The 20,892-nt window shown below is 42.7% G+C and overlaps 2 protein-coding genes and 1 non-coding gene across 4 annotated transcripts in view; 2 read left to right on the top strand and 1 right to left on the bottom strand.

Annotated features, from left to right (window-relative positions):
• The window catches only part of LOC109899202 (E3 ubiquitin-protein ligase MARCH6), a 28,255-nt gene extending 16,574 nt beyond the window's left edge, over positions 1–11,681 (bottom strand). Inside the window, exons 1-15 of the mRNA XM_031836368.1 lie at positions 11,314–11,681; positions 10,624–10,723; positions 8,960–9,033; positions 8,556–8,699; positions 7,768–7,840; positions 7,366–7,537; positions 7,066–7,240; positions 6,710–6,771; positions 6,567–6,599; positions 2,228–2,279; positions 2,045–2,103; positions 1,764–1,844; positions 1,577–1,645; positions 1,269–1,343; positions 1,003–1,137 (exon numbers count right to left, since the gene is read on the bottom strand). Of these exons, the coding sequence (XP_031692228.1) occupies positions 1,003–1,137; positions 1,269–1,343; positions 1,577–1,645; positions 1,764–1,844; positions 2,045–2,103; positions 2,228–2,279; positions 6,567–6,599; positions 6,710–6,771; positions 7,066–7,240; positions 7,366–7,537; positions 7,768–7,840; positions 8,556–8,699; positions 8,960–9,033; positions 10,624–10,723; positions 11,314–11,338 (1,329 nt within the window). The 5' untranslated portion in view covers positions 11,339–11,681. The remainder of the gene's footprint in view (positions 1–1,002; positions 1,138–1,268; positions 1,344–1,576; positions 1,646–1,763; positions 1,845–2,044; positions 2,104–2,227; positions 2,280–6,566; positions 6,600–6,709; positions 6,772–7,065; positions 7,241–7,365; positions 7,538–7,767; positions 7,841–8,555; positions 8,700–8,959; positions 9,034–10,623; positions 10,724–11,313) is intronic.
• Positions 11,682–11,963: 282 nt separating this feature from the next.
• trnat-agu (transfer RNA threonine (anticodon AGU)) lies at positions 11,964–12,037 on the top strand. Its single transcript has one exon. It is a non-coding gene; the product is annotated as a tRNA-Thr (tRNA).
• cmbl (carboxymethylenebutenolidase homolog (Pseudomonas)) lies at positions 11,966–15,571 on the top strand. 2 transcript variants are annotated; one of them, XM_020494254.2, is made up of 6 exons: positions 11,966–12,047; positions 12,807–13,021; positions 13,170–13,277; positions 13,655–13,797; positions 14,270–14,361; positions 14,624–15,571. In XM_020494254.2, exons 2-6 carry the CDS (start codon positions 12,807–12,809, stop codon positions 14,804–14,806), a joined length of 741 nt encoding a protein of 246 aa, XP_020349843.1. In that variant the 5' UTR covers positions 11,966–12,047; the 3' UTR covers positions 14,807–15,571. The 2 variants fall into 2 exon arrangements, with proteins under 2 accessions (XP_020349843.1, XP_020349842.2); XM_020494253.2 differs by lacking the exon at positions 11,966–12,047 and adding an exon at positions 12,087–12,340.
• The last annotated feature ends 5,321 nt before the right edge of the window (positions 15,572–20,892 follow it).

Raw genomic sequence — 20,892 nt, 5'->3', positions numbered from 1 at the left:
ACAACGGTGCCATGTTGAAAATCACTGAGCATCTTCAGTAAGGCCATTCTACTGCCAATATTTGTCTATGGAGATTGCATGGCGGTGCGCTCGATTTATACACTTGTCAGCAACGGATGAGGCTGAAATAGCTGAATCCACTAATTTGAAGGGGTGTCAACATACTTTTTGTGTGTGTATATTAGAGGTTGACCGATTAATCGGAATGGCCGATTAATTAGGGCAGATTTCAAGTTTTCATAACAATCGGAAATCGGTATTTTTGGACACCGAGTTGGCCGATTTTTTAAAAACCTTTATTTAACTAGGCAAGTCAGTTAAGAACACATTCTTATTTTCAATGACGGAACGGTGGGTTAACTGCCTCGTTCAGGGGCAGAACGACAGATTTTTACCATGTCAGCTCGGGGATTCAATCTTGCAACCTTACGGTTAACTAGTCCAACGCTCTAACCACCTGATTACATTGCACTCCACGAGGAGCCTGCCTGTTACGCGAATGCAGTAAGAAGTCACGGTAAGTTGCTAGCTATCATTAAACTTATCTTATAAAAAACAATCAATCAATCATAATCACTAGTTAACTACACATGGTTGATGATGTTCCCTATATAGTGCACTACTTTTGACCAGGGCCCATAGGTTTCTGGTTAAAAGTAGTGCACTATAAAGGGAATAGTGTGCCATTTGGGATGTAGAGTTAATGTAGTGCACTATATGAGGTGTAATTTGGGACATGCTCTATAACCAGGTTTCCATACAGCCAATTCATGCGGGTGAATGAACAGAAGCATAAAAAAAGGCGGGACCGAGCTGATGGAAACAGGAAATGTCGGCACAATTTCATAAATGTCGACAGACAATTTGTTTGTTCAATATGGTGGGATCTTTTCGTGTCCGTCAAATTGATGTGAGAAATGGCGTTAACTGCTTTATTCACAAATATTGATAAAATAACCATCATATGGAAATAGACATGGAGTCACGATCCCTGTCCCCTACCTCTCTCAGTAGGAGGATGAAGGACGCGAAGTAGAAGACGTAGACCATTCCCACCAGCCAGTGCAGGAACATGGTGGTGCCTGGAGCAGATTTAAAACTCAGCTCTCTGTCCTTCAGAGACGCATCAAACATCTCCTGCAGAACGGACGGAAGAAGAGGTGGGAACAGTTAAAGAAAGAGACGGGTGGGGGGGAAATGGGGGGCAAGGTTGGAAGAGAAAAGGGGGAGAGAGAGAAAGAGGGATAGATATAAAAGTCTGTACGTACTAAAGAGCAGATGTCGAGCCACCAGCCACAGATGAGGGGGAAGACTCCTATCTCCACGACAACAAGCAGTGAGACCTGGAACACACACCAGGTTAAAAACCATGCACATGACCTCAGGGACTATGAAGCCCCAGGGGAAACTCAGGCAATTCCCAAAATCATGCATTGATGTCAATGGGAGATTTCCCCCCCAAAAAAATTTACGTTGACCTTTCGTCATTCATATAGATTTCATTTTATAGTCAAGTCGTTCTTCGTTTCGGGTTTACAGTAATATGAAAAGCCTAGATTTAAACCCGGAATGTTACCTTGACAACGATGTAGCAGACCCCTAGTAGACGGCGGGACCGCTGGAACCTGACCAGAGCAGCGAACCCCTGAGAAACACAAGTTAAGGACAAACACACACTTTTGTACACAAAAACAGTGGAAAGGTCACCATGGAAACACTGGATGGTCACAGGAAGGGATCCCAGTCAGTAGACGGAAGGATACATGACAGAGGATGAGCGTCATGGCCAACAGGATGTACCCTACGATGGTTGTGATCAGGCCCTCGAATTGGGAGGCTTGGACCTAGAGGACAAGACAAGAGCATTCAACCATATTTGCCATGTTGGTGAGGCCAACTTTGTTGAATGCAGAAAGTAAAACAGACCAGTCTTGACTATATCGATTAAATAATGCAATCATCTTTGTAAATACAATATATTTGTACTGTATAACATTATGTTTTGCACAGAGTCAGGAGTGGTGTATTAGAGAATGTTTCTTACATATTCCTCAAAGCCAAGGCCCATGACAGAGAAGTGACCAATGTGGTATGGACAGAACGCTGGAAGAGAACAGTGATGCATCAAACCCCACAGCCTTCTACTGAGCCCAACCACCATACATGCCTAGTTCATTGTAAGAAGGGTGCTACTTTAGGGGGAGTTAGTGTTCATTTGTGGACTCACCGAAGACCAGGATGAAGAGAGTGTTCAGAGACACAACCCAGAACACATGCTCCTGGAAGACGAGACACAAAGCAAAACGTCACCTCACTACATCCTAGTGCTACTGCTTATAGACCAGACAAACCCTTCAATGCAAATACCACGCCGTCCTGTGTGTTAATACTACTCCATTCTGTGCTAATACCACTCCATACTGTGTGCTAATACCACTCCATACTGTGTGTGCTAATACCACTCCATACTGTGTGTGCTAATACCACTCCATACTGTGTGTGCTAATACCACTCCATACTGTGTGTGTTAATACCACTCCATACTGTGTGTGTTAATACCACTCCATACTGTGTGTGTTAATACCACTCCATACTGTGTGTGTTAATACCACTCCATACTGTGTGTGTTAATACCACTCCATACTGTGTGTGTTAATACCACTCCATACTGTGTGTGTTAATACCACTCCATACTGTGTGTGTTAATACCACTCCATACTGTGTGTGTTAATACCACTCCATACTGTGTGTGTTAATACCACTCCATACTGTGTGTGTTAATACCACTCCATACTGTGTGTGTTAATACCACTCCATACTGTGTGTGTTAATACCACTCCATACTGTGTGTGTTAATACCACTCCATACTGTGTGTGTTAATACCACTCCATACTGTGTGTGTTAATACCACTCCATACTGTGTGTGTTAATACCACTCCATACTGTGTGTGTTAATACCACTCCATACTGTGTGTGTTAATACCACTCCATACTGTGTGTGTTAATACCACTCCATACTGTGTGTGTTAATACCACTCCATACTGTGTGTGCTAATACCACTCCATACTGTGTGTGCTAATACCACTCCATACTGTGTGTGTCTAATACCACTCCATACTGTGTGTGTTAATACCACTCCATACTGTGTGTGTTAATACCACTCCATACTGTGTGTGTTAATACCACTCCATACTGTGTGTGTTAATACCACTCCATACTGTGTGTGTTAATACCACTCCATACTGTGTGTGTTAATACCACTCCATACTGTGTGTGTTAATACCACTCCATACTGTGTGTGTTAATACCACTCCATACTGTGTGTGTTAATACCACTCCATACTGTGTGTGTTAATACCACTCCATACTGTGTGTGTTAATACCACTCCATACTGTGTGTGTTAATACCACTCCATACTGTGTGTGTTAATACCACTCCATACTGTGTGTGTTAATACCACTCCATACTGTGTGTGTTAATACCACTCCATACTGTGTGTGTTAATACCACTCCATACTGTGTGTGTTAATACCACTCCATACTGTGTGTGTTAATACCACTCCATACTGGTGTGTTAATACCACTCCATACTGTGTGTGTTAATACCACTCCATACTGTGTGTGTTAATACCACTCCATACTGTGTGTGTTAATACCACTCCATACTGTGTGTGTTAATACCACTCCATACTGTGTGTTAATACCACTCCATACTGTGTGTTTTAATACCACTCCATTCTGTGTGTGTTAATACCACTCCATACTGTGTTAATACCACTCCATTCTGTGTGTGTTAATACCACTCCATTCTGTGTGTGTAATACCACTCCATACTGTGTGTTAATACCACTCCATACTGTGTGTTAATACACTCCATACTGTGTGTTTTAATACCACTCCATTCTGTGTGTTTTAATACCACTCCATTCTGTGTGTTTTAATACCACTCCATTCTGTGTGTTTTAATACCACTCCATACTGTGTGTTTTAATACCACTCCATACTGTGTGTTTTAATACCACTCCATACTGTGTGTTAATACCACTCCATACTGTGTGTGTTAATACCACTCCATACTGTGTGTGTTAATACCACTCCATTCTGTGTGTTTTAATACCACTCCATACTGTGTGTTAATACCACTCCATTCTGTGTTAATACCACTCCATTCTGTGTGTGTTAATACCACTCCATTCTGTGTGTGTTAATACCACTCCATACTGTGTGTTAATACCACTCCATACTGTGTGGTGTGTTAATACCACTCCATACTGTGTGGTGTGTTAATACCACTCCATACTGTGTGGTGTGTTAATACCACTCATACTGTGTGTTAATACCACTCCATACTGTGTGTTAATACCACTCCATACTGTGTGTTAATACCACTCCATACTGTGTGTTAATACCACTCCATACTGTGTGTTAATACCACTCCATACTGTGTGTTAATACCACTCCATACTGTGTGTTAATACCACTCCATACTGTGTGTTAATACCACTCCATACTGTGTGTTAATACCACTCCATACTGTGTGTGTTAATACCACTCCATACTGTGTGTGTTAATACCACTCCATACTGTGTGTGTTAATACCACTCCATACTGTGTGTGTTAATACCACTCCATACTGTGTGTGTTAATACCACTCCATACTGTGTGTGTTAATACCACTCCATACTGTGTGTGTTAATACCACTCCATACTGTGTGTGTTAATACCACTCCATACTGTGTGTGTTAATACCACTCCATACTGTGTGTGTTAATACCACTCCATACTGTGTGTGTTAATACCACTCCATACTGTGTGTGTTAATACCACTCCATACTGTGTGTGTTAATACCACTCCATACTGTGTGTGTTAATACCACTCCATACTGTGTGTGTTAATACCACTCCATACTGTGTGTGTTAATACCACTCCATACTGTGTGTGTTAATACCACTCCATACTGTGTGTGTTAATACCACTCCATACTGTGTGTGTTAATACCACTCCATACTGTGTGTGTTAATACCACTCCATACTGTGTGTGTTAATACCACTCCATACTGTGTGTGTTAATACCACTCCATACTGTGTGTGTTAATACCACTCCATACTGTGTGTGTTAATACCACTCCATACTGTGTGTGTTAATACCACTCCATACTGTGTGTGTTAATACCACTCCATACTGTGTGTGTTAATACCACTTCCATACTGTGTGTGTTAATACCACTCCATACTGTGTGTGTTAATACCACTCCATACTGTGTGTGTTAATACCACTCCATACTGTGTGTGTTAATACCACTCCATACTGTGTGTGTTAATACCACTCCATACTGTGTGTGTTAATACCACTCCATACTGTGTGTTTTAATACCACTCCATTCTGTGTGTTTTAATACCACTCCATACTGTGTTAATACCACTCCATTCTGTGTGTGTTAATACCACTCCATTCTGTGTGTGTTAATACCACTCCATTCTGTGTGTGTTAATACCACTCCATACTGTGTGTTAATACCACTCCATACTGTGTGTTAATACCACTCCATACTGTGTGGTGTGTTAATACCACTCCATACTGTGTGGTGTGTTAATACCACTCCATACTGTGTGGTGTGTTAATACCACTCCATACTGTGTGTTAATACCACTCCATACTGTGTGTTTTAATACCACTCCATTCTGTGTGTTTTAATACCACTCCATACTGTGTGTTTTAATACCACTCCATTCTGTGTGTTTTAATACCACTCCATTCTGTGTGTTTTAATACCACTCCATACTGTGTGTTTTAATACCACTCCATACTGTGTGTTTTAATACCACTCCATACTGTGTGTTAATACCACTCCATACTGTGTGTTAATACCACTCCATTCTGTGTGTGTTAATACCACTCCATTCTGTGTGTTAATACCACTCCATACTGTGTGTTAATACCACTCCATTCTGTGTGTGTTAATACCACTCCATTCTGTGTGTGTTAATACCACTCCATTCTGTGTGTGTTAATACCACTCCATACTGTGTGTTAATACCACTCCATACTGTGTGTTAATACCACTCCATACTGTGTGTTAATACCACTCCATACTGTGTGTTAATACCACTCCATACTGTGTGTTAATACCACTCCATACTGTGTGTTAATACCACTCCATACTGTGTGTTAATACCACTCCATACTGTGTGTTAATACCACTCCATACTGTGTGGTGTGTTAATACCACTCCATACTGTGTGGTGTGTTAATACCACTCCATACTGTGTGGTGTGTTAATACCACTCCATACTGTGTGGTGTGTTAATACCACTCCATACTGTGTGGTGTGTTAATACCACTCCATACTGTGTGGTGTGTTAATACCACTCCATACTGTGTGGTGTGTTAATACCACTCCATACTGTGTGGTGTGGTGTGTTAATACCATCCATACTGTGTGGTGTGTTAATACCACTCCATACTGTGTGGTGTGTTAATACCACTCCATACTGTGTGTTAATACCACTCCATACTGTGTGTTAATACCACTCCATACTGTGTGTGTAAATAGATACGTACTAAGAACACCAAGGAGCCATCGAGTCCAAGCATCTGAGAGGTAAAAAGAGAGACATTAAGAGGTGATGATATAATCATGGACAGTGCGGTGTCATGTGTTTGATTCAGGACAGATGTGTTGGAGAAAACTAAACCAGTCTTACCCTCTCCCATGTGAGCTCCTCTGCTGCTCTGTCCCATTCTAGAGCATTCCAGTTCATATCATCTACAGACAGAGAAAGAGACAGAGGGAGAGAGAGAGAGGGAAATAAGAGGGAGAGACAGAGGGAGAGAGAGAGAGGGAAATAAGAGAGATGTAGAGACAGAGGGGAGAGAGAGAGAGGGAAATAAGAGAGATGTAGAGACAGAGGGAGAGAGAGAGAGGGAAATAAGAGAGATGTAGAGACAGAAAAATAGTAAGAGAGGAGAAATAAGAGGGAGAGACAGATCTCATACTATAACTTTTAGTATTGCTGTTGCCATGTTAGTCATCTGATGAGTGCTGGCCCTAGTCTCCTACCTTGAGCCCCGTTGTTGGCATCCACATCTTCGGCAGCAGCCCCCTCCTCTTCCTCATTGTCTAGTTCTGGCTCCTCCCCCTGTTCTGGCGGGCCATCCGGGGGCTCTGGCTCTGCCTCGTGAGCTGGGGGGTTGGCAGGGGCAGGGGGTTCATCAGCTGCTCCTTGACCGGCAGCCTGCAGGGGAGCAATGTGGATGGAGGGGCTGTAAATGTGTGTGTGTGTGTGTGTGTGTGTGTGTGTGTGTGTGTGTGTGTGTGTGTGTGTGTGTGTGTGTGTGTGTGTGTGTGTGTGTGTGTGACCTCGTTGGGCTGTTGTCCGGCTGCGTTGGGCTGGGGCTGCTGGTGGTGCTCCAGCCACAGGGGGGGACCACCATGGACTATCTGCTCCCTGAGCCACACCAGACTGATGAACGCACACAGTGTACACGTCACCACGAAACAGCCCTGCAGACAGTCTGCCAGCAGGTTATCTCTACAGGGAGACCGGATGTGAAAATGTCAAAGATCTACAAAAAAGCACTCGCACATCTTGTTGCATGTGTGTGGGAAACTGGGAATAAAGCAATAACCTCTGTAAGCTCTGACCAAAGCCAGGCGGCCGACACATAAGCTTGAATAAACAATGACGTGATCTGATACAGGAAGGAGGTGAGGAGGTAGAGTCTGATTGGCGAAGGAGGAGAATATGACGTCATGACTCACGTGGAGAGCATGTCCAAAGGCAGCGTAAGGAGCGAGGTCACAGAGCCGGTAAACAGACACTTGTAGATTCGACCTGAAGAGAGAGAGAGAGACAGAGGAGAGACAGAGGAGTGAGAGAGAGACAGAGAGAGAGACAGAGAGAGAGGAGAGAGAGAGAGAGGAGAGAGACAGAGAGAGGAGAGAGAGAGAGAGGAGAGAGAGAGTGAGAGAGAGAGGAGAGAGACAGAGGAGAGAGACAGAGAGAGAGGAGAGAGAGACAGAGGAGTGAGAGAGAGACAGAGAGAGAGGAGAGAGACAGAGAGAGACAGAGAGAGAGAGAGAGAGAGAGAGAGACAGAGGAGTGAGAGAGAGACAGAGAGAGAGGAGAGAGACAGAGAGAGAGGAGAGAGACAGAGAGAGTGAGAGACAGGAGAGTGAGAGAGAGAGAGGAGTGAGACAGAGAGGAGATATGGGCATCATCTCACCAAGGGAGAACATGCTGAAGAAAGAGGTAGTCCTTCATTAAGGAAGATCTTGGTTAGGACTGAGGACAAATGTGTTTAGGCAGGGGCAGTAACTGTATACTTAATGCTGGTATTGTAATCCACCCTATCCTAAGAGTGTAGGCAGTGGACACACAAACCAACACACCAGTAGGATTAACAAAACTGGGAAAATCCCAAAATCCCACTTCTGATCCTATTAAACCATGGACACAGCGCTAGCGTACAGGTCCTTATGTGAGTGATACTGTACTTAAGAGTAAAGTGTTGACTCATTAGTGCGTGTGTGTGTATCAGTCTACTCACATGCAGTGAGTGGGACCACCCCCAGCCATGCGAAGGCCACCAGTGTGTAGTGAAACCAGTATCGTATGGCTGTGCCCACACTGGTCAGCAGGCCAGCACAGATGTCCTGGATGGGCAGCCGGGGGGGCATGTCTGGGGAGTAGACTGGAGCAGAGCAGATAGAGGGATGAGACAATCATTTATAAATAACGGAGCAAAAATAGGAGGTTGAGACTTTTTGAAGAACACCTTTGGGTTCCAGGTAGAACCCTTTTGCGTTCCAGGTAGAACCCCTTTGGGTTCCAGGTAGAACCCTTTTTTTCTAAAAGTGTATTCAATGACAGAGCATCCCAGTCTGAAGTCAACCTCTTGCAACAGCGCACATTTCTGAGACTGACAGGTCAATGCCACGGACAGGTACTTACTTGGTGTGAAAGCAAATCTGTGCTTGCATAATTCACAGTACTCCTTCCTGCTGTGCTTCAGCCACTGGACCAAACTGTAAACAACAAAAGGTAAGAGCGGTGAATGTTAGGTGAGGAACTAACGATAGTGAGAACAACCCACACTGAACACCCTAAAAGACTCGTTCATACCACACAGCAGTCGACTCATTCAGAAGTTTAACACTTCGTAATGCTTTCTTTAATACGCAGTACAACGCTTGCTACTGCAGCCCTGAGCTGTCTAGCATTGGTGATTATGTGCTCCTAGTTTGCAATATATTAAGAATGAGATATTTCTGTCTCACACACGCCTGGTGAATGAGAACTGGTCCACACAGAGGATCCTAAAACACTGATTTGAATCCTCATGATATTGTTATTGCTGCCAGTTAGGAATATATGTTAATAACACCAAGACAACCCAAGTTACATATTGTTTTATTATTTAAATAGGCAAGTCAGCTAAGAACAAATTCTTATTTACAATGACGGCCTACCCCGGCCAAACCCAAACGACGCTTGGCCAATTGTGAGCCACCCTATGGGACTCTCAATCACAGCCAGTTATGATACGGCCTGGAATCGAACCAGGATCTGTAGTGACGCATCTAGCACTAAGATGCAGTGCCTTAAGACCGCTGGGCCACTCGGGAGCCCCAAGTTCCATGTAACTAACTACGCCGTGGTTACCTTCCTGTACATCTGGATGAATCGTGTGTGAACCAACGGAGCCCTCTGGAGATCACTGACATTATGCCAGAACAGACGGTACCAGAAATGGAATGATGACACAGTGCTCCAATGCACTTCTGTACCCTGCTCAGCAGACCACAAATGTGTAACCACGCCTGTAGTAACTGTGTAACCACGTCTGTAGTAACTGTGTAATCACGTCTGTAGTAACTGTGTAACCACACCTGAAGGCTTTTATTATGTTTCTGCGGTAGTAAACCATGGCAGTAAACCACATTATAGTAGTTCAATAGTGTCCCGACTGCTTTTCATCACTAGTGCTAGCACAGTAAATGACAGATCAGAAACTTTCACAGTCCGTTGTCCGTTGGCTTTATTGTTAATTGTTTTTCCTTTGTTAGATCCACATGGCAGAGAAAACAGCTGCGATTGCAGCAACATAAGTGGGATGATCACTTGGGACACACGTCAACATAATGGCCTCAGGACAGTCTTAGGCAATAGCGAGGCCCTATGCTGTGTCTATATCAACATTACCTCATCCTACTGACTCAAATGTGATTCTCCTATGGCCATTATATCAGAGGAGTGAGTAGGTCTCTCTATGGCTAGTACTGGAAGCTGGTGTGGGGGCTAGATTATAGTTTGATTATAAATACTAGTACAGTATATAATACAGTATAGGTAAAAAATAAAAAATTTTAACAGTATATAGTTGAGTCCTGATAGTAAGTGCACTTAAGTGTAAAACAATCTTGAGGTCGCAATTCAATGACAATGTTTGTAATTGTTCCTGATAACTGCATGTTCCCAAGCCGTGTCAATCATTCATCAGGACAGGAGTTGACAGTGATTGAGTCAGAGAGAGAGAGAGAGAGAGAGAGAGAGAGAGAGAGAGAGAGAGAGAGGTAGAGGGAGAGATACAGACAGACAGAGAGAGAGACACTCACCATTCCTGGTGGATGAACTTGATGCTGCCAGTACAAACACAGGGGTGGTACAAGGGTTTGTCTGGGGTCCCCTCTGAACGACACACGCGACATATATCCCCTACACAGAGAAGATGTGTGTCCATTGGTTCAGAGAGACAGACAAGACGACACATAGGAAGAACAGCCTTCTGTAGTAGCAATCGATTTGAAGCTACCTAATGAATTGTTCCAGTGCTTAATCAAACAATATTGTAGTTAGCTTTACACTGACAAGATAAATGGTAACACCAGCCATGAGCGCAGACATCAGCTAATAAATAGCTAGCTTGCTATGGAGTTAGCTACGTTTCATTAATTACATCGCTACTGTAGCTAGCTACATTACGTTAGCTTAACCAACTAACATGCCAGTGTTAGCAGCCGCATCAATTATCTGTACTGGGGAAATGTGCTAGGTTATATAACTAACTAGCCCCGGTCTAGCTAGCTACTGGTAGCCCATTGATGATCGATTGCTTCTAGCCAGGCCCTAACTGGTGTCACTGTGTGGGTGTCAGTGGACGGAAACTGTGCTAAAAACTGACGTTGGAAAGGTTACGTTAGTTAGAGACCACCTTTGCCTTGGAGACCGAGTACAGAATAACTAGCTAGTTTCACTAAGCTAACTTAGCTAGCCAACGTTAGTGGACTGTAAAAAAATGTTTTTACCTTCATCTGCAATGTCCATCTTCATAGAAGAGGCTCTGCCCCTCTTTTTTGGAGTTATACAGTAACGTTAGTTCGCTATCGCACACCCATCCACAACGCGAACGGCACTGTTTTTAGCCGATCTGGATCAGACTATCCTTGAAGTCCGATACATTGACTATCATAAAATGGTGTCCACTTTGAACACCAGAATCCCTCCTGTTTCGTGACACGCTCGGACCATGTATGTTGGACCGGTAGCGATTGTCAAACCGAGATCGCTAGCAGACCTCTTCCTTGCAAATTCAACACGGTAGAGGCGACGAATAAGACATTTACCCGACACAAGTGATACCTTGCGACAGTGTGCGCCGTTTTCCGTCAGCGGTCATCCGGAATCTGCGTCACATGGTACCATTTTGTGGTTTCTGGCCCGTGTAGATAGTGACATCCTGCGGTATTTAGCCGGTACTACATCATATCGATATATCTGTGACTGAATCCCATTTCTTTAAATTGATGCCTGCACCACCGCTTTACCCCGTTATGGTATTTAAAGGTTAATCTCGGAATGTAATTGCAAACTGCACACAGCTGACTTTACAACAAATGCTCACATTACCAAAGCCAGGTCAAGAATTGTTAATATCTCTAACGCACATGTCATCAGTGGCGCTGTGGCTTAGTTGGTTAAAGCGCCTGTCTAGTAAACAGGAGATCCTGAGTTCGAATCTCAGCAGTGCCTTTTTGAGACGGTAGGTTTGTACAATTCGAAATTGTCCCAGTTGAAACTTGACTCGGGCGAATTGAATGATTATTACACGTTTACATTTTCTACACTCAAAATGCAGCTTATAAAATGATCCATTTTGGTGGGTTTGGACTTCGGACTGGGAACGACGCTCACGCCGTCGAAGAGGGCGTTCCTTCTAGTCAGCCATTCACATATTTTTCACTTTTCCACCGCGGAAGAAAACTAAATTCTAACAGGAAGGGGAGAAATATACTATTTTTTAGAGTCAGTGCGCGGGGGTACCGTTTAGTTGAGGTAATTTGTACATGTAGGTAGGGGTGAAGTGACTATGCATAGATAATAAACAGCGAGTAGCAGCAGTGTACAAAACAAATGGAGGGGGGGGGGGGGGGGGGGGGGGTCAATGTAAATAGTCCGATGGCTTGGGGGTAGAAGCTGTTAAGAAGCCTTTTGGTCCTAGACTTGGCGCTCCGGTACCGCTTGCCGTGCGGTAACAGAGAAAACAGTCTATGACTTGGGTGACTGGAGTCTCTGACGATTTTATGGGCTTTCCATTGTATGTGGAAGTAACTGAGGCTTGTATGCTATGTTGCCCTCTAGAGCATAGTCAGCATGACGCACTCAGTAATGAGTGGGAACATTTTAATTACCTACTTATGTCAAAGGATTCCGTATCCCTGTATCGATGAATAAAATCCATGTGTTTCTATACATGTTTGTATGGTTATGTGGGGTGATTCTCAATGTTATCTCTTTCCAGATGGCCAATGAGGCGAAGCCGTGTCCATGTGACATGGGATACATGATGGAGTATGGAGGTGTTGGCCAGGAGGTCCAGATAGAACACATCAAGGCCTACCTGGTCAAGCCTCCCTCTGATTCAGACAAGGCCATCATCATCATCCAGGACATCTATGGCTGGCAGCTACCCAACACCAGATACATGGCTGACATGCTGGCCTCCAATGGATACATGTACGTAACAATGCATACTTAACAATGTTGTTACTTACCGTATACCTGGCATTTACTGGCGAATTACAGCACAAGTATTCCCAGTATTGTCATGCTGGCTGTCTATCTCCCCTCAGTGCAGTCATGCTGGCTGTCTATCTCCCCTCAGTGCAGTGTGTCCTGACTTCTACGTTGGAAAGGAGCCATGGAGTCCATCACAAGATTGGTCTACCTTTCAGCAGTGGCTGGAGGACAAGAAGCCCACCAATATCAACAAGTAATGCAAACATTCCCATCGGCCAGAGAGTAGTCTCAGAAAGCCAGACTCCACTCCCTTATGCCAGAGAGTTGTCGCAGAAAGCCAGACTCCATTCCATTGGCCAGAATGTAGTCTCAGAGAGCCAGTCTTCACTCCATAATTTCACATCTGTATACAGTATTAATCTCTATCAGCACACATCCACTGTTGGCCAGCAGAGGGTACCATCACGAAGCCAGACTCGTTAGTCTTATATTCTGTCAATAGAATATAACTTTATTAGAAAATAACTTTATCCCTCTGTTAACTTACAACTGAAATGTGTGTGCCCTGTGCTCCCCTAGTAACCCAACCCCTTCCTCCCCTCTCTCCCTGCTGTCTGTCTGTCCGTCCAGGGAGGTGGACGCAGTCCTGAGGTTTCTGAAGAGCCAGTGTGGGGCCCTGCGTATTGGGGCAGTGGGCTTCTGCTGGGGGGGGGTGGCCACCCACTACCTGGCTCTGCAGTACCCTGAGGTCAGGGCAGGGGTATCTGTCTATGGTAAGGGTAGGGGTCAGAGGCCTGTCCAATCAGAATACAGTAATAACCATGAGGTAGAGTGTCTACCAACGGTCGCAATCTAGGCTGATTAGATTGCAGACGCCGGCCAGATCTCGTGAGGTGTAGCCAACCACATCATATGATGTGGTCCCGTGTAGCTCAGTTGGCAGAGCATGGCGTTTGTACCGCAGTACGAAAAAGGTATGAAAATGTATGCGCTCACTACTGTAAGTCACTCTGGATAAGAGCATCTGCTAAAGGACAAAAATGTCGTTTTTTAAAATATATATTTTTTTAATATATGATTTAGCAGCCTGATTCCTGACTGCACATTCGATAATATGAAACACAACCATTGGTTGATGCAGTGCAACAGCTGCAATGTAGTCGGTCTGGAACGCAACCATTGTGCTTGCCTAGTAGACTAGTAATGCTAATGCTGTGGTGTTTGGATGTGACTGCGTGTCTGCAGGAATCATCAGAGAGAGGGAGGACAGGTATGAACTGAAGAGCCCGACACTGTTTATCTTCGGAGAGAAGGATGACGTCATCCCACTGGACCAGGTCTGGTATTATTAAATACTACACAGTACTACATTTTTTTAAAAGAATAAAGTCATTGTAGATCATTCATATATTGAAAACTATATTGAGCACCATTTATTGCAAGCCAGAGTCATCTCTTGAGTGAAATGAACCGTCATCATCAGCATCTCATTCGGTTACTGGCCTTATACCACCATTTTGTGTCATCCAATCAAATGCTTTGAGTTGTGTTTCAACCATCCTATCACCATTTAATTCATTCCCTGTTGTTTCCTTCCAGGTGAGTGTCCTGGAGAAGAACCTGCAGGAGAAGTGTACAGGTGTAGACTACCATGTGAAGGTCTTCCCAGGTCAGACTCATGGCTTTGTTCACCGGAAGAGAGAGGACATCAACACCACAGACCAGCCCTGCATCCAGGAGGCCAGGACAGACATACTCAACTGGTTGCAGAAATACATGTAGAATATCTACAGTGCAGTTGTCAATCATCTGCCGTCCATGGTAGAGTGAACAGAAAGGATAAAAATCCAAATCCAATTTCACGACACCACTAACCTTATTAAAAAGAAATAGCTAATGTAATTGATCATCAGTTCTGAGGTCATTTCCACGTATGTCCTTTCTGAATAGCAGCCTATCTGGTGATTATCATGTCCTTGATTTATCATGATCAAATTCAAGCTGACGGGGTGTTTTAATGTGGAATCTGTAGTTGCCATATTTGTAGTAGACTTTAGTTTTGTACCTTTTTCTTGCAGTACATATCTCTTCCTTGTATACATGATCTCTTCCTTGAATACATGATCTCTTCCTTGAATACATGATCTCTTCCTTGAATACATGATCTCTTCCTTGAATACATGATCTCTTCCTTGAATACATGATCTCTTCCTTGAATACATGATCTCTTCCTTGAATACATGATCTCTTCCTTGTATACATGATCTCTTCCTTGTATACATGATCTCTTCCTTGAATACATGATCTCTTCCTTGAATACATTCTCTTCATTTTATACATTCTGTATTTTTGCATACATTATCTGTTCATTTTATATGCATTGTACACATCACCTCTTCATTGTATACATTATAAAAACAAGGAATTACTTTTAATTGCAAAGTGTAAATGTCATTATATAAATGCAAGTATATTTTATTTCTGATTTGATGTTTGTGTATAATATCATGTAATACCCAAAGATATCAATAAAGATATTACGCTTCATGTTAATGTATCATTGTAATCTCATGTGCACATCTTATCCTGGATTCAGACTGGCTCAGTCTGCTCTCCAGCCACAGCTGTTGTAGAGGTGTTTACTTTGGCTGACCACAAACGACAACACAGGCTGAGCAGGAAGGGAGAGACCTTTAACTAATGCACAGGTTCACTTCTCCCACGGTCTGAGAGAATATCAGATAGTAACCTGCTATGACAATCTTTGGCACTTGATGTCTTTTTGTCAGAAACATATGTTAAATTTCCATCTAATTAGGGCTGACCCCATTTAGTCGACTGGACGATTGTTTGGTCGGTAGGCTGTTGGTTGACCGATCATTTTTTAGTAGGGCAGTTGCAAAAAATTAAAAAAATAATGATGATTGACAGCACACCAGTAGTACATTTACCATTACTTCCCATAATTTCTAATCTACCAGTGGAGGCTCTTCAGAGGAGGAAGGGGAGGACCATTCTGCTCAGTTAATTTAATAAAAATAAAAATTGTAAAGCATTAAAAAGTTATTTTTAGATAAACCTATACTAAATATAATCACATCACCAAACAATTGATAAAACACTATTTTGTAAAGGTCTACAGTAGCCTCAATAGCACTCTGTAGGGTAGCACCATGGTGTAGCCAGAGGACAGCTAGCTTCCGACCTCCTCTGGGTACATTGACTTCAATACAAAACCTAAGAGGTTCATGGTTCTCACCCCCTTCCATAGACTTACAGTCATTATTACAACATCCGGAGGACATCCTCCCATCTATCAGAGCTCTTGCAGCATGAACTGACATGCATAAGCTACAGCTAGCTAGCACTGCAGTGTATAAAATGTGGTGAGTAGTTTGAAGAGAGAAAACAGTTTTAACCAAATACATTTCTTCCAAAATGAAGGAGAAGCAAGAGAGAAATAGAGTGTCTTTTTTTAAAACTTTGAGTTTCACTTACTGAGCTAGCAAATGCAGCTAGCTAGATTAGCCAACTGAAACACCCTTCTCAAACAGAGGGAGGCTGCAGTGGCTTGGGAAAGTATTCACCCCCTTCGCATGCTTCGCACGTCATACCGCTCAGGAAGGAGACGCGTTCTGTCTCCTTGAGATGAACGTACTTTGGTACGAAAAGTGCAAATCAATCCCAGAACAACAGCCAAGGACCTTGTGAAGACGCTGGAGGAAACAGGTCCAAAGTATCTATATCCACAGTAAAATGAGTCCTATATCGACATAACCTGAAAGGCCGCTCAGCAAGGAAGAAGCCACTGCTCCAAAACCACCATAAAAAAGCCAGACTACAGTTTGTAACTGCACATGGGGACAAAGATCATACTTTTTGGAGAAATGTCCTCTGGTCTGATGAAACAAAAATAGAATTGTTTGTCCATAATGACCATCGTTATGTTTGGAGGGAAAAGGGGGAGGCTTGCAAGCCGAAGAAAACCGTCCCAACCATGAATCACAGGGGTGGCAGCATCATGTTGTGGGGGTGCTTTGCTGCAGGAGGGACTGGTTCACAAAATAAATGGGATCATGAGGGAGGAAAATTATGTGGATATATTGAAGCAACATCTCAAGACATCAGTCAAGTTAAAGCTTGGTCGCAAATGGGTCTTCCAAATGGACAATGGCCTCAAGCATACTTCCAAAGTTGTGGCAAAATGCCTTAAGGACAACAAAGTCAAGGTACTGGAGAGGCCATCACAAAGCCCTGCCCTCAATCCTATAGAAAAGTTGTGGGCAGAACTGAAAAAGCGTGTGCGAGCAAGGCCTACAAACCTGACTCAGTTACACCAGCGGTCAGGAGGAATGGGACAAAATTCACCCAACTTATTGTGGGAAGCTTGTGGAAGGCTACCCGAAACATTTGACCCAAGTTAAACAATTTAAAGGCAATGCTACCAAATACTAATTGAGTGCATGCATTTTTCTGACCCACTGGGAATGTGATGAAAGAAATAAAAGCTGAAATAAATAAATAATTCTCTCTACTATTATTCTGACATTTCACATTCTTAAAATAAAAGTGGTGATCCTAACTGACCTAAGACAGGGAATTTTTTACTAGGATTAAATATCAGGAATTGTGAAAAACTGAGTTGAAATGTAGTTGGTTAAGCTGTATGTAAACTTCCGACTTCAACTGTAGGTCATAAAATAGGCACACCTGATTACTTCTCATCCCTTGCACATATAGCCTACAGCTGTGTCTGTCCGGAGCTCACTGGTGCAGGAAACATGCAAGTTTGATAGTGCAACCTTCAGGCTGAACAAAGTTGATATAATGTTTAAAGTTCCTTGCAGACAAGCATAGACAACGTGATTGATTTTTAAATCAGGATACTTTCTACCTGCACTGTTTTTATTTGTTGGCTTTCTGTTTGGCAATTTTTTACAAACAGTAGTTGGCAATGGAAGTTACTTTTAGATTTTGCACAATTTTCCTTTTGGTTTAGATATCATTTTGAGATGAGTAGATTTTATTATAAAATACATGAAACTGTTCCATGAAAATGTGCATATAAAAATCATAATTGGCATGCAGATCGATAGAACTGGTCATTGAAATTGGCATTCCAAATGGAAAAGGTTGCTGACTCCTGGCAGAGCCAATTACTGGGAACTTCGGGATGTAATGGCAGAATGTCCAAAGGCCATCAGAAGGTGGTGGTTCGGGAAGAATTTATTTTCTTCTGGTTAGGCTATGTTGATCTCTGCCTCCCTCGAGTCCTTTGTGTTTTAATTATTCAAAATCACAGTGTTCTTAAAGCATCAGACAAGCTCAGTAGCCAACATATAATTGTTTTTATAAAAAATACAAAAAAACACGTTTTAAAATGTCTATCAGTCGATCGATTGGTCGAAAGAACAGAAGACTCTTGGTCACCAAGACTTCAAGCTCACTACGTTCTGAGTGTACAGTATATACTGTAGAGAAGGGACTGAGCCTCATCATTTCTGAAGAGGTTCCATTTCAGAATGAGGGGTGCTGAAACTGTGCCGGTGTTGCTGTTCTGTCTTTCTGGGACATGGGCTCAGGGAGAGAGTGGAAGGGTCAGAGAAAATGACATCACTCAATAGGGTCACAGTGGAGGAGACCACCACCACCCCTGACATCTGGACAGAGCTGAAGAAGCTGAGAGACCTGGTGGTGGAACAGTGAGTGGAGCGTGCTGTCACTGAACTGCAGCTCCAGAAGAACAAGGTGGAGACAGAACGCATGTTATGTTAACACCAGAACAATTTATTCTTAGATATATTCTATATTTTAAAACAGCCAGTGAGAGCGAGGTGAAGGAGCTGGAAAGAGAGAACAGTATTTACTGTGTGATCAACCTCTAGTTGTTCTGTGTTGAGCTAAAATGAAGAGTCAGGAAATTAGGGCTTCCTCGATGTGCAAATCTACTTCTCACAACCGCTTAGAACCACCCATCCCGGATCCGGTATATTTGTAGTCAGCAACGCTTAATAGCACAGTCAAATAATAGTGCTAATAATCACACTCATTCTTCAAAATAAAAGCCTGAAACTATATCTAAAGGCTGTTGACACCTTAGGGAAGCCATAGAAAAAGGAATCTGGTTGATATCCCTTTCAATGGGCAATAGGGGTGCATAGAAACACAGGAGTTTCAAAATAAGAGTCACTTCCTGATTGGATTTTTCTCAGGCTTTCGCCTGCAATATCAGTTATGTTATACTCACAGACAATATGTTTACAGTTTTGGAAATGTTTGTGTGTTTTCTATCATAAACTGTCAATTATATGCATATTCTAGCATCTGGTCCTGAGAAATAGGCCGTTTACTTTGGGAACGTTATTTTTCCAAAAATGAAAATAGTGCCCCCTAGCTTCAAGACGTAAGGCTTAATGTCTGTCGGTCATTGACTCCCTTTTCACATGCAGATGCTAGCATTAAACAACAGTAACTATAACATCTGCATCCTGATAAAGGCTGAGCGGATATCACACTGCTAGGTCTTATCCAATCAGTTGTAACCAGGGGTAACTCCTGCACGTCTGCTAGCTGGAGAGGCATGGTGCAAAAATAATGTCATTGGCATTATTCCAGCTCTTTCACTGGGACTCAGTCTCATAAAAATGACATCCTTTCTGAAGAGTTGTCATTTCACAATGAAGGTTGCTGCAGCTCCATAGAAACAAGGTGGAGGACCTGGAGAGAGGTAACACAGGTAATAAACCAATCAGATAGGTAACACAGGGCCGATTTCAAGTTTTCATAACAATCGGAAATCGTTATTTTTGGGCGCCAATTTATTTATTTACACCTTTATTTAATCTTTATTTAACTAGGCAAGTCAATTAAGAACACATTCTTATTTTCAATGACGGCCAAGGAACGTTGGGTTAACTGCCTTGTTCAGGGGTAGAACGACAGATTTTTACCTTGTCAGCTCGGGGTATCCAATCTTGCAACCTTACAGTTAACTAGTCCAACGCTCTAATCACCTGCCTCATGAGGAGGCTGCCTGTTACGCGAATGCAGTGAGCCAAGGTAAGTTGCTAGCTAGCATTAAACTTATCTTATAAAAAACAATCAATCAACGACTGTCGTTGCTCCAATGTGTACTTAACCATAAAAATCAATGCCTTAAAATCAATGCCTTAAAATCTTCATTATTTTACCGTTCATGTCTTCCATAGAGAATGTCTTGATCTACTTCAAATAAGGTCTGTGTTTCGTGCAGGCTTAAACCGCCTCTGCGTTTTGATACCCGTGTAAATCTCACTAGGATAAGGTAACGTTTGTCAAAATATTTTCATAAATCCACTCTACAAAAAAAATGATCTTCGCTTATATTTAGCCAATATTGATCAGAGTTACCTTGTCCTATGGATATCTACACAGTTATAAAATTGGCAAGGTCGTGTAAGCCTACACGAAACACAGACCTTATTTTAAGTGAATCTAAAAAATATCCTATGGAATAAATGAATGAAGGAACCGCTTTTCAGATTTTGCTAGAAGGTGTCATGGGAATTATGACACACTTTGGTAGTCAATTCTTACAATGTCCATTATTAAAATATGATTTCCTGCATATAGAAATTACAGTTGTTTTCAACATTCATCACAGGCAACTTAAACTCAATTTTTATTCAAACAGTTGAGAGTATTTGTCTCCTAAACAGACACTTCAGTATCATTGTCACTTCAGAGCTGTGTGTGTGTTTTACAGATGGCAGAGAAAAGCAGAGCACCAGTGTGGGACTATTACATGGAATTGGCACCAGGGAAAGCCAGATGTCTTATTTGTGATAAAGATGTTAGCATGGGGTCAGCAACGGCTAAATCAAAAAATA

Source organism: Oncorhynchus kisutch, linkage group LG11, assembly GCF_002021735.2.
Source record: "Oncorhynchus kisutch isolate 150728-3 linkage group LG11, Okis_V2, whole genome shotgun sequence".
Classification (NCBI taxonomy): Eukaryota; Metazoa; Chordata; class Actinopteri; order Salmoniformes; family Salmonidae; genus Oncorhynchus; species Oncorhynchus kisutch.
The sequence above is the reverse complement of the archived record's forward strand: the minus strand, read 5'-3'. Positions and strand labels throughout refer to the sequence as shown.